Source organism: Larus michahellis, chromosome 3, assembly GCF_964199755.1.
Source record: "Larus michahellis chromosome 3, bLarMic1.1, whole genome shotgun sequence".
Classification (NCBI taxonomy): Eukaryota; Metazoa; Chordata; class Aves; order Charadriiformes; family Laridae; genus Larus; species Larus michahellis.
The window spans coordinates 32,290,052-32,304,051 of record NC_133898.1 but is presented as its reverse complement, the minus strand read 5'-3'; the positions used below and the strand labels follow the sequence as shown (position 1 = coordinate 32,304,051).

Here is a 14,000-nt window from a genome sequence, read left to right as displayed (position 1 = left end):
AATAAAGAACAGAAATTGGAAACAACGTAAAAAGAGTATTTGCTTAAGAAGATTTGAGACTACGCTCTGCAACCAGGTTACAGAAAATACAGGAGATGGAGTGATTCGGGACAAAATCACTACATTATCTGTGATTAAAAGTTCTCTGTCATCATTAGAAAGTACCTTTGTTCTATATTTGTGAGTATGAATTACAAGACAGGCAAAACATGCTGTATCTTATGAGTGTCGAGTTGGCCTTCAGTAAGAAATCTACAGTTTTGAAAGTTCTTTTTTTAGAGAGATTATTTTTATAGGTATTTCTGAATTCAAGGGCTTTGATGTTCCTCTCAGAAATCTGCATAATCATATGTTAATTTATAAAATTGAACGGACCACGGTTTTTTTGCTAATGAAATGCATCACTTCAAAACCTTTATTTCAACATTCATACAAAATAATTGCACTGCGTATTATTCAGCTTACATGCAAATAGTGCAAGTTCTGCATCCATTTCATTTGTTAACATTTTCTTTATTTCTACTCTTAACTTTATGTTACACTACGAAATTCCAAGTACTATAATACAAGACTGAAATATTAACACTGAAATCCTGTTTCATTTACTCTGAGGGGAAAACAGATTGATGTCTACATTTAAAGTACCAAATTCTACTATAACCTGAAATACAGGAAGTGTAGCATTCTTCCAAAACTCACTTTCTTTTTCTCTCTTCTGTATTGGTAGCTTCAATAAATATGCGGAAGATTATGGTTTGATTTTCTCTTTTAGCTAACTGTGGGAAAGAGAAGGGCTCACAAAATGGCAAACAAGTTGAGTAACACGATATAGGGGAATAAATAGTCAGTAGGAAAAGGAAAAGGAATTTTTTTTATTAGAGGATTTTAATCTTACCGTGCTACAACTAAAAACTGGTCAATCTGACGGTCAGTAAGGGGGCTATCTGGATCCCATACTTTTACTTCCAGCTTTGCCTGTTCTCTGTCATCTAATTCTCCTGTCAAAAGGTAGATGGGACAAAACACTTATTACTCACAATGTTTTTCTCTATGTATTTCTTGTACTATGTTTAAAAGAGACATTGTACATTTTTAAACACACACACAGTATTTAAAAATCAGCAGTTATCCTCTTAAATTCCATAATGCAGTAAAATAAGTATCTTCCCTTAGCATCAGCATTTCAATTTAAGGAGGCATTCTTAGGAGGTAATATGAAAGAAAATATGATTATAAACTTGAAACCAGAACCTAAGTAACCAGTGGTTTCTTTAAATTACTTAAACGATATCAAAGCTACTGTTTCACTCAAGCCATATTAAAATTAATTTTACACTTAACCAGATTTAACAATTAAATTCTATCCAACTTGCACTCTATGCCCCCAAACCAAAAATCATTATGAAAAAGTGAAGTCACCTTCATTTAATTATTTTTTTCACCTCTTGCTCTCAGCCACTAAATTATCTGTATTGTTAACACAAATCACAGTATTAAAATTGCTGTGTATGTTGACTAGTTATATCCTCTTATAAAATAACGTATAAGGCTACAGCACAAGAAAGTTAGTATATACTACATCATGACTTCCCAACTCCATTTGTCTGAACAGAGCAATTTGTGTACATGCACGCAGTTGAAACAATGGTGGTGGGTTTTTTTGCTAATACCCTGTATTTTGATAATTCCCTGTATAATTTGCCCTGTATTCATTATCAAAAGAGCATGGCATTTGTAGGGCTTGGAAGAACAGTGAAGTGTGATGAGGCAACAATGATTCACGTTCATAGGGAAGCCTAAATCTTGGCTTGACTACTACACTGATAACTTCTACTGCAGAATGAGAAACACTGCAGAGGCTGGTTAGGCAGGCAACAAATTCTACTAGTATGAGAAGATTTACCTATGGGATGTGGCCAACACATTTGGGGCCACAACAGATGACAAGAGCAAAATTATAATCACTGTCTTTCCTTTTCAGAATAAGAGCATGTTCTTCCTTCACAGAACATGTGAAAAACTCCAATGTTCAGTCGGATGCCAGTACTTTTATGAGTTACGACAAGAATAAAAACCTGTTCTCAAATACAGCTGTTCCATTTCCTTTGAAAATCTAGGCTGCGTAGGCTCCTCTCTGAGCACACAGATCACTTTAGTCTGTGTTGCTTCTTATGACAATGAAAACAGCCAGTCTAAACATGCATAGTATCATCAAGACATGAACTAACCCGTACACCTAAGAGTCTGTAAGCGGACTGCAAGCTAAGCACTGGCTTTTCTGAAATCTGATCATATATGGCAAGTTTTTCTAGCACATTCGTTCTAGAAGGAAATGAGAACGTGATATATATTTATCCCTACCAAATACACAAGTTAAAACTTCACCATGTTGTCTGGCTAATGTTTCAGGAACGAATTTCACAGTTGCATTCTCATAAACACAAAGTAAATTACTTTATTTTGGTACCCAGGCAATAAAGAATTGCCTGCATAACGGGACTTATGCTTCTGTTTAAGATAGTTCACATCCAGTACTAGAAACAAACTTCATTTCTGGCAATCTTGGGTAAGATTTTAGGTCTATAAACTTATTCAATGGACTACACACTTGTCAATACATTCATTTTTTCCATCTGTGACAGACACATTGTGGGTGAGGTTCTACATTTTATAAATAATCTCTGAGCACTTCAATCTGTTAATACATAATTTTTAAATATCTTTAATGTTAGTTAACTGTTTCAGGACATCATATCCTGGAGATCAGAATTGTAGAAGTATGACAAAACCCAATATTCAGGCAGGGCATACTTCTCACAAAGGGAAAGCATCATACAAGCACAGCACAAGTATTCAACCAAAACATGTCACTGTCTTGAATCAAGTTTGCAAAAAGACGAAAAAAATTACAATACTACACTTCTTACTTCAAGTAGAAGTAAATAAACAATTGCTACTACAAAATGTTGTGGTAGTTGTTGATAAAGGTAAATCTGAAATATTGCCAAACAGTATTTTGTAATGGCAGTAGATATAAACAGGATATGATCAATGAAATATCTATACCAAAAGATTCCAAGCACATATAATGTAATATTTACAATATTAAATATTGCTGCAACAATAGCAGACAGAGAGGTTTCCAGGAGATCTGTTGTATCTGCCGAATTGCACTTACAAAAAACCCGCTCCATTCCTCATTTTCCACTTAAATGGCAGGATACTATCACTGAAACAGGAAGTAAAGTAATCTAAACAGATGAAATCATGAAGGCAGTCAAGTGGTGCTGTAGAAATCTTTGAAAAGTTGATTTCAGGAATAAAAGTTTTGTTTACTTCCTTTGAATGTGCTGGAAGAATCAGTATAGGAGGATCACATAAGATAAACAGGTCTTCTTTCCAGAGGTCTTCTTTCAAAATACTAATTATAAAAAAAATTGAGCTGTCTTCCTTGAGCTGTCTGCTCTTAGTTAATCATGCCTGCACGTTACACTATAGGATTTTTAACCTAGCAGACCCCTTTAAAGCGACGATGCAATTTCTGTTAACACCTCTACATTCATCTTTTATATTGTTGAATTTGACACAGAACTATAAGACACTCAAACTGAACAGGTATCAAAGTTGCCACAATATTCATTCCTTACACCGCAAACTCCAATATACAAACAGAATGGAAGAGTTCAACTTTTAACATTTTCAGTGTTGCATCTGAGAAGGTTCTCAGGTTCTGTTTTACAAGTGTTGCTTTCCCTCACCACCACCAACATACCAATTACAGCTTCTGAGAAGGTTATTTTTTTGAATGGCTGGTAAGACATACCAGTGCATCCAATTTATTTTGAGCGCTGCTTATTATTTTATTATAGCCAATCTAACCCTGAACATTAATTTTACTGGAAAACATTAGTAGATGGACGTAAATATGGCCAGTTTTCTCCCCACCAATCATTCAGTGCCTTGCTTCTCATGGTTCTCTTTTAATAAGAAGCAAAATGGTTTGGTTTTTTTTCTTAAAAAAAAAAAAAAAAAGTTCTGCATTTCAGTTAGTCGTTTTAAACAAAGGAAAGCATGATCTGCACTTCAGAAAATAACTGTAAGAAAAATTTTACAAAACAAAAGTAAACCAAATGCAACTTTTAACTGAATGCAATTAAAATGAACTAGAAGAAATTAAACATTTATTTAGTCTTTTAGACTTCACTTCCTGCAGATAAATACCCCCAAGGTAATTAGTACATTAGATTCACTATGTTCTTCTTCTAACATAACCCAATTAAAAGAAAATAACTTGCAATATGAACTTTTTCTTAGAGTGCAATTCTCTTAATGTTACCGATACATAACAATGCTGCAATACTGTATCCTTTTAAGAAACTGAAATACGAAATATATAAAAGTTGGGTTTTTTTTAACATGGCTTTCAGGGACACAATGCCAGTTCCACTTTCAATGACAAACAGCTGATGAAGTACCTGACTGAAAAATAGCCAGGAGGACCATTTTTGGAGATGCCACTTGTCAGGCACAATGTCTTATTTTTGTATTTTGCATAATTTGCATTATTTTTCAAAATACCTTTTAATTCTCCTTCTCAAAAAGTAATTCAGCAGTCACTTCAATCCAAACATGCAAACTAAACACCTGCAGTGCTCAGCTTTGAGTGAATCCATCTTTCATGATACGCAAAACAGAGATACCAGCTGCTGGATCCTTAATCACATGGGACAGAAAATCTGTAGTTGCAATATTTTGGTCATAGAAAGAAGGCAGACATATCTCCACGGACAGTAGTTGGACACCAGACCAGTAGTTTGTGCCACAGAGTTCCTTCTGCTATGGAAATTAATTCAGGGCTTGATACAATCCCTTGAAATCAGCCAGGAGTTTTGACTCACGCATTAATTACCCAGACTCACTAGATATCTAATCACATAAACCTAAAGGCATTTGTGGATGCTTATATTCTTAAAGCCTGGCACTTATGTAAGAAGCAAATTTATTATAGTCATCTTTGTGATTCACTTTTATACCTGTGAAACAGGAATATCTCTTAGCTACACTGCAAGAATGCAGAAGAGATACCAGTTCTTAGCCTCCCTTAGTCCAGTTCAGCAATTGCAATTCAATGTTATTGAAATCTGGGATCAGATTTAGTAGATACAGCATTTAGCAGATTTTTGTCAGAACTGCCGGGCAGCATACTCACTGCAGGTAATCCTAAATGTCTTTTTGAACACAGCTTCACGTGCCATATAACATTGTAAAAATAGGCAACTAATCACTGAAAATGAGGCTTCAATTCATGAACCACCTTCTCATGCTGCTATTTAGACTGCCTGTCTGCAAACGGTTTCTCTCATTTGCAATGAGAAAAAACAGCACCACACTGTTGGTCTTAACTAACAGATATCACATCACAACCCTTCCCACTATAAAAGCTCTGCAGACATAGAATTCTTATAATCCTTTTTTTTTTTTTTTTAATGATTTATCATTCTCACTGGTACTGATTATCAAAAATCACCCAGGAAAAAAAGTTCAAAAACTTACACTCAGCTCTGCAAAAAATAAAACTAAATTGTGTGCAAGTAACTTGTCTGAAAAAGTAATATAAGAAAGCTTATATTATTTTAAAAGTGCAGGCAAAAGGAAAATTATCTGTTTACCTTTCAATTGCAGAACAATCCCAATGCCCTTAGCTTGCCTGATAGATGTATATTCAAGATTTCAATTAGTCATTCAGCTAACGAGTTGTATATTTACCCAAATCTCATGGTAAAACTCAATTTATGAACATAATGCATGTAATAAAGACTAGAAATTAAAAACAGGCTATATAATGACTACATGTATAGAGACTACAAATGAAAGACACTGGGTGATACAAGCCCATTATTTGTTGACAGCAATTTAAACTGCTACTGAGCATTTTCCATGCCAATAAAACACGGATAGTCCAATCGTCTCCCATCCTCTAAGGCGCTAGTCTATAAAAAAAATTCAGTCATTCTTCACTCAAAATATCCCTTTTCAATAAAAACTGCCACCAACTCCAATGACCTTAGAGCGCTCTCAGTGCTCAGCCTTGCAGTGCGTATAAATCAACCACTGATGATCAAAAGACAAGACCTCACAAAGCACTCAAAAGAGCTTTAATTCATTGTGTTCTAAATTCCTAGAAATAAACAGAAAGAATTACAATTGGGCCTAGAATAAACTAAACTGTAACCACACAGTAATGACAAACTTTTCCATAATGCTGCATCAAGAATGACTGAGAAAGGAAAAAATAAGGCTTCCTCTTTCCTAAAACCCTGCAGAACAATATGCAGAAAGGAACCTCCACAGAACGGAGAACACGGAGACATAATGTCCTAGATTCAAACCACTCCTCACTTTATAGTCTTTATATTAAATCACATTTAGATAGAATCCCCACTATTATAGAACTGAAATAATAGAAAGTCCGTCCATTTTAGCTTTTATGGCAATTCTAAAGGCAATGACCTAAATTAATACATTGCATAAAACTACAAGGTCATCTTCAGTTTAAAGGCGAGGACAAGTATTCAACCAATGAAAAAATACCTGAAATTCACCTTTATTATGGAATTGGCTTCTTGTATGCCTTTCATACCTGTGAATAAACCTAGACAATGAGACTTGCACCAAGATTCTCAGCCCCTCACCCCCATTTTACATCATTATTTTGGTCGGTAGACACTGTGCAATGGTCTGGCATCTATTCCAATATGAATACAGAAAGATTGCAACAGTTTTTCTGAATTCCTGAAATAACAACACATGAGGTAATACAGTTTTCAGGAAAACACAGTGAAAATTATTCTATGTATAAATAATAACAGTACCATACCGCATATGAATATTAACAATATCAAAAATTCTTGTTTTGGAACGAGGGATACCGCAATGCACAGATATTGTATTCGTCAAAAAAACCACACTAAATTAAAATGAAATCTCTAGTCCTGCAATATATTTTTTACATAAACTTAATGTTATGAACACGCAAATTCACTTTGACTATAGTCTTCTGAAGATAAATACAGCTATTTGTTTGCATAAATTTAAACACAACATAATTTAGAGAAGAACCTTTCCTTTAGGATGAAATGTATTTTGACTTATTCAAGTGTAAAAAACATTTCATCTGCATCTGGTATTTGTTTTTCATCTTCTACAGAATAAACTTGAAAAGAATATCAGACTTTCGGTAAAACAGGAAAGGAAATAAAAACGTGAACTTAAAATAAGTCCATTTAGGCAAAGTTACTGAGGTAGAAAAAATGAGGAAAGTCAATTAAACCCTAAGATGTTGCTGCCTGAAAGGCGATTTGAGCGCTCACTGCGATGCATTATTTGGGATAATAAGCACATACACAGCATACAATAAATAACTGTACCCTTCATAAGACTGTCTACGCTACAGAACTCTCTTAGTATTTGAACAATCTCAGCCAAGCCTCTACAGCTATTATTAATACAGAAATCTTTCCGACAGCAATCATGCCCAACGTTCTACAGCAACAACGCAGCAGAGACCATGCCTCAGTCTTCTCAAGAAGCTAAAGACAGCAGGAAATCATGGCTCTCTTGTTATGAAGACTAAAACTCCAACTGACTTCTCTTCAAGTATAAAGCAAACTAGAGAAAAGCACAACAGCTTTTACAATGCAGGGCAGGGACGGAGAGGGGAAAAAATACCCAACCAAACGAAAATACTGCAACAATCTCCAAGCAGAACAACCCGAATAACTCACCTCAACCATTGAACGGTTTTTAAAAGATGTAATTGCTAAACAGCACAATTTCCAACTGTTCTAATTTATCATTTGACTGTTAATATAGTTGTGAACGATCTGAGAATTGAAGCTCAGAAATTTCCATTACCACATTATGTAAGAATACTGTATCATACGCATATAAGAAAAGAACCAACTTAATTCATGTAACTGCTTTTGCAATCAAAATGATACATGCGCTTAAAACCTCAATGAATAGTACTGAAAGGCAACAAATATTTTTAAATAACATTACTGAGAAGACTTCATAAACCACTGTTTTATAATGCAAAGCTTCCAAATACCTAACTGAGCGTTTGTACTATCTACAGCTGCAACCCTAAGCTACAGATTTCCCTTGCATCTGCAAGGTTAGACAGAAGCAAATGAAATCTTCACCAAAAACAGGCACAGAGGCCATTTACATGTGCTTTGTTTAATTTATAGTAAAACTGATAAAAGTGTATAAACATGCATTTAATTGCCCAGGACACAAATCACTAACTCAGCTCCCTAGCAGAGAGATTGGCAAGACTGATATAAAGGCTATTATAATCCTACTAAAGGCTATTACAGTTTGACATGAACAACATTGCAAAAAGTATTTTACTATTTGTGATGATCATGCATTTGACTGTTAATTATAAAAAATTTACTTCACTGAGCTTAGTCACAAGGAAAATAATCTGCGAATCAGACACGTGACTACCGTACTTAAATTTGCTAACCCTCAAGAAACAGCTCTTTCTTTAAGAACTAATATAGTAAAATTTTTCACGTGAACTCAAAGTCAAAAGCCCAACCAACAGAAACTCCATTTGAGAACAAAATACATTTGAGTACACATAAACAGGAGTTTCTTTCTGGTGTGTTACCTTTGTCGAGATTCATCTCATCTAACCTTAAACATCCTCTGATCTATTTCAGATATCCATCTTCAGGTGACATGAATCAAGTCTAGGCAACATTCTTCTACTCTGACCATAAAGGTAAGTCTTACTGGGTTAGCACAATCACACCTTTCCTTCTGAAAGCTTCATTAAATAGAAAGCCATCATATTTTTGTTGAACCAATCATCCTCAAAGATCTCTCTGCTTCTGGCATATTCTGACTGATTTTTTGAAATTATCAGTTATTTTGCTGCCAATTTACTACATTTTCCGACAACTTTTAAGCTTCAATGCATTTCACACTGAACTTGGTGGAAAACAGATTTCTAACAAGGTTTCTAGATGCGTCTTCTTGAAGCAAATGCGAGTTAGGCATAAAAGTTTCCTTTTATACTTGCTCCTGAAGGCAGTTCTGGTACCAGAATTTGAGCTTTGCTTTCTGCTGTCTAGATCTCAGTAAGGTCATCTTCAACTGACACGAAATCTGGTTTTAAACAACAGACTATGGATAAGCAAATTGCTGTATGTAGAACAAAAAAGATGCACAAGCTACTACACAAACGAGTTCCTCCACCCTACCCAAAAAAGTACTTTATAGTTGACAGGTTTTTTTCCACAAAAATCTTTTTCTCAAAAGCCAACATACTGCTCACTGAAGAGCCTAAAGCTGCTGTTGTTGTCACCTTCTGTGTGCACAGGAAAAGCAATTCTTTCTTTGATGACTGTACCTAAGCAACTGGGTTTAAACTAAATCCACTGATTTATTCTTGTAATTGCATTTTGCTCCAATCACAAAGGAAACATTAACTACTTCAGGACCGCATGGTCTCAAAATAATCAGCCCTCATGATTTCTTCAAGCCAGTTAAAAACGAAAGGTTAGGCATATACCATGTATATGGAAACTCAGGAAAAAAGAGGCAATATTCTCTGAACTTTATTTTCTAAGAACTGCCTATTGTATTAACGTGTCCAGTTCTCATATACAGCAATTGCCTTAAGACTGATCACTTAGCACAAATTACAGACCATATTTTCTGAAAATTGATAGGACACAGACACAATATTTGTTTATCCGGTCAGACATTTCTCATAGACACACGTTATCTGTCTTCAGTATCTAACGACTGCACGACTCTACAATTTTAATACTTAAATATTAGAACACGGAATATTCTAGAAGTATTTCATGTTGCCTGATTTTTATCTTCTCACAACAGAATGAAATCACTGCACCCGCATCAAGACTCATAGAGATAATCCAGCACACAGAATCGAGAAGATTCGACAAAAGAATCAGTTGTCCCATTCAAACAACTCCTACAGGTCTCTGTCTAGCGTTAAGTCATTTTCAAATTCAGCAGTGGTTCTTCCAATAAATGGGAGAATTATGTACCATGAAGTAACAAAACCGATCCCTCCTCATAAAATTACAGCTGGGTTCCACTATTCTAAAACATCTTTTTCATTTATTAAATGAAAACAGAGTTTTAGTGTATATGGGAAACATTTAAAGAACACAAAAATACAATACATTTGAGTCTAAGCATCCTGTACTTTAATAATGTTAAAAATCCAAACAGTATGTAGATGAGTTTCTTCTTTTTCTCTTTAGTCGCAACAATTTTCAAACTTAAAATCCTGGAATTCCAATATTCCCAAGCATTAACAGGCTTGGACTCCGAGTATAATGGTTTCTATCTGAAATGTCTGGTCTATTAAAAACAACATGCTCTTACAACTGAGTTGCAGTAAGAAGTAAAAAAGCAGAGAAGACATTAGGAAATACCTCTGAAGGAATTACTTTGTTCTTTTTCAACACAGAGAAAAGTTTTAGAAGTCTTGGATACAAGTTCTCTGAACATCACCCAAAATTTACAGCTTAAATTTCCTGAACTGCTCCCCTTCTTCCTATTGAGTGCCCAACTATTTGAACTCCATTAATTCTAAAATGTCTTGCCTTCAAGAAATGGAACTGACTGCACAGCAAGTGCTGTTTCTAGGCACTCTCTGGATGTTTCTCAGATATGCAAGAGGGACTCTGGGTTTTTTTGTTTGGTTGGTTGGTTTTTTTGGTTTTTTTTACAGGTACCTTGAATATAGTTTATAATTTTATTTATTAAAAAGAAGAAAAAAAAAAAGCTTTGAACAGAATGTCTTTCCTACAGGCTGCTGCTTCTTCCATTTCAGAGACTCTAATTCCTCTTCCTCTCTGTGTCTTAGTAAGTGGGTAGTCCTCTTCCCTGACAACTCCAAACTCTTTATACTGCTTTAAATAGCCAGAGGGTACCTAACTGTGTGAGATTCCTGCTCCATAAAGAACTCCCCAGGACACAGTGGCCTCCTTTTAAACCTACATACAACAGACAAGTAGTACTGGGCTAGGAATGGGATTGCAGCTGGGAAGAGACATTAGCACAAGAAAAATTCCATGCAGCAGTACGCAGACACCCCTGTAGCAGGGACTCTAAGATCAACCCTCCAGGCTAATTAAAACAGGGATTTGCAAACAGTTTGCCATTCCTGGTGGCAGCACCCAATGAGGACTAGCAATACTTAACACTAGCAGCCAGTTCTCTAGATAAGCCTTCAAACCTAATCATTCCCCACCACGCCTGTCAACCGCTTGACACTTGTCTCCTTCCATGTATCTTTGCATGGAGATAAAATCTCATTTCCCACCAACCGCAAATCAACCCTAACCCTTCACGCATCCATCACCATGTTTCCCACTCTGACACGTCCACGTTTTGGCTGGTGATGGCTAGCTCCGCGTGACTTGCTCTGCACTCAGCACCCATACAAGAGGCACTATGAGCAGAGCTAAATGAGCTGACAGAAGCTGCTGCCATACACAGGCAATTAATTAGCAGTAAATCATTCTTACCAGACACTTCCCACTGTTCAGATAAGCACGTGCACACTGATAGTTGTGAACAGCTACCACTGTGATGCTGCCCAGGATAACATCGGTTGGGAATCTCCGCATGCCCAAAGACACCCTTCAACCAGCTGAACAACTTCAGACAGTTCAGAGTTTAACTCCCTCTACAATCTACTTTCTATCTGGTGGTTTTGTGCTAAATCTCAGAAATTACCCCATGTTTTTACAAGAGAGAAACAAAATTTTTAAAGGTTAGTAGTTGCTCTGTTAACTGAATCATACGATGCATATGTTACACTATTTCTGATATTGCAGTATTATAATCCAGTTACAGCAAAGACTTTTTGGTAGGTATTAATGCTGTTAGCTTAACATTAGCATTTGCACTTCCTAATCTTTGGGTGTTCCCTTTATTTTTAGACTGAGATTTGCTACAAGCTCAACATATTGTCTCAAGCCTTTATGTGAAAGTCAGCTGAAACTGAGCATGCTAATGGCAATGACTGAAAACTCACAAAAAGGTTACCCAGTTACCCAGCATCACTGCTGGAGGGAAGGCGGCTAAGCAGCAGTTTGAGGTTTTCCTTTCAGCTTCTCTTAATGAAAAATGACTGTAAGTAAGCACAAAAAATTTGGCCTAAGATCATCTTTGAAGCAAAGATGCATCGATTAAACAACCGCTCACTTCTGTGCTTGTTTAATCAGAGTTAAACTTCCAGTCCCGACAGATAAAGCAGCACTTCCCCAGGATAAAAGGCAAAAGACTGTGGGCAGGATCTGAGACATTGGCAATGTGATGTTTTAAAAGGAAGCAAACAAGAGAAATTCAAGGTAACTGTTAGCAGAGAAATCAAATTAATTCTCTGCATTTTTGATGACTGGCCAAAACTGGAGAGTTTCACATGCTTCATGAGACCTAAAAGAAGATCTACCTCAAAATGAAGCATCTATAGGAGAGTTCATAGAACAATTACACAATACGAACATTAACAAGTTATTTGAGTTTGAACAAGCACCTTCAAGATTTCTACACGAACTCAAGGATACAATAGCTATTAATAGTGACAGGCGAACTCAAATCCATTTGTGTTACCTAGGGTGTGACGGGGGGTGCATGGGCTAAAGGGAGAATGCAGGCAACTAAGCATCATCAAGACTCCCATTTACACTAGCCCAATTAGTAGAAACTGCAACAAAGATATACTGGAGATAGATCAGCACGCCTTTTATAAAGAAAAATCACACCTCACATACTTATTGAAGTTCTGCAAAGAGATCATAGAGATACATAAGGAAGCTCAAGGTGACAGTCTACTGGATTTCTAATAGGTTTTAAACAAGTTTTAAGAAAACTAGGAAGCCATAAGAGATGTGATCGTCTACGTCGATAAGCAACTGATTCAGCACAGTTGTTCTTACATTGGTGGGCTATGTTTTCTTGAAAATGCCAATTTCAACATTTAAACATTTTACATTGCTTAACAAAGCACTCTTCTACCAAGTCCTGGTATACAAAAGGTTCATTCTTTATTGCTTGACAAAGCAAATGTAACATCAGAAAATTTATTTCAACAAATTAGACTTATTCTCTAATTGTTTTCAAAATCATAGAAGATAGTTATTTCAAAATTATTCGTTTTCTTGAAAATACAATTTAGTATTTTTTGGTTTGGTTGGGTTTTTTTTAGTCAGAAAATTATTCCAAACAGTTTCCCTAGACTTACATACCACGACTAAACACAGTCAGGATATAGTTCTTTACTAGGTTTATTTAGAAAATACCCTTTGCTTCAGAAGTTTTAATCGAGGTTTGACAGACAGGGGAACAATTAGTGACCTTTGTTGGCTTTGTCCCAGTCTTTCCACCTGATTCACAACACTATGAATAAATAAAAGTAAGCCATAACTTTAAAAATTACTGATTTGGCCAATAAGGTTATTTTAAATGCTTGGCTTCCCTATCATCTATAACAACACTTTGACTGTATTTATTTAGTTAAGCTGTCATGTATTTTACTGTGTGACAGCTACAATTACATGTACGATAGTATGCATGAGGCAGAAAGACTAGTGCAGGCATATGAGAAAACCAATTTTTTTAATGCATTAAAAGAAATCCTGTAGAGCAGAAAATAATTTTTCCCAGTTACTTGAGCATTATCCTACTTTATGAACTATATCCCTAATGCTATGCTGGTACTTTTCTCTCTCTTATTCTCTGCTTTCTAGTCAACCACATAACACAACTTGCCACTGCATCAGTTGTTCCATTGCTGAGAAACACTGGTTGAAAATATAGAATTTAAAAACATTTGGTTTTAAACAGATCAAGTCGTGAGACCAGGAAGGATGAGTGTTCCATAAAAGTCTACCAAGTATCTAAACTGATTTGCCTTGGAGTAATTTCCCTGACCTTCCTCG

General features: G+C 35.8%; 1 protein-coding gene across 8 annotated transcripts in view; it reads right to left on the bottom strand.

Annotated features, from left to right (window-relative positions):
• MTA3 (metastasis associated 1 family member 3) overlaps positions 1–14,000 on the bottom strand; it is a 157,091-nt gene that overhangs the window by 81,500 nt on the left and 61,591 nt on the right. For all 8 annotated transcript variants that reach the window (XM_074579559.1, XM_074579560.1, XM_074579564.1 and 5 more), the window contains one exon: positions 896–998. In XM_074579559.1, the coding sequence (XP_074435660.1) occupies positions 896–998 (103 nt within the window). The remainder of the gene's footprint in view (positions 1–895; positions 999–14,000) is intronic.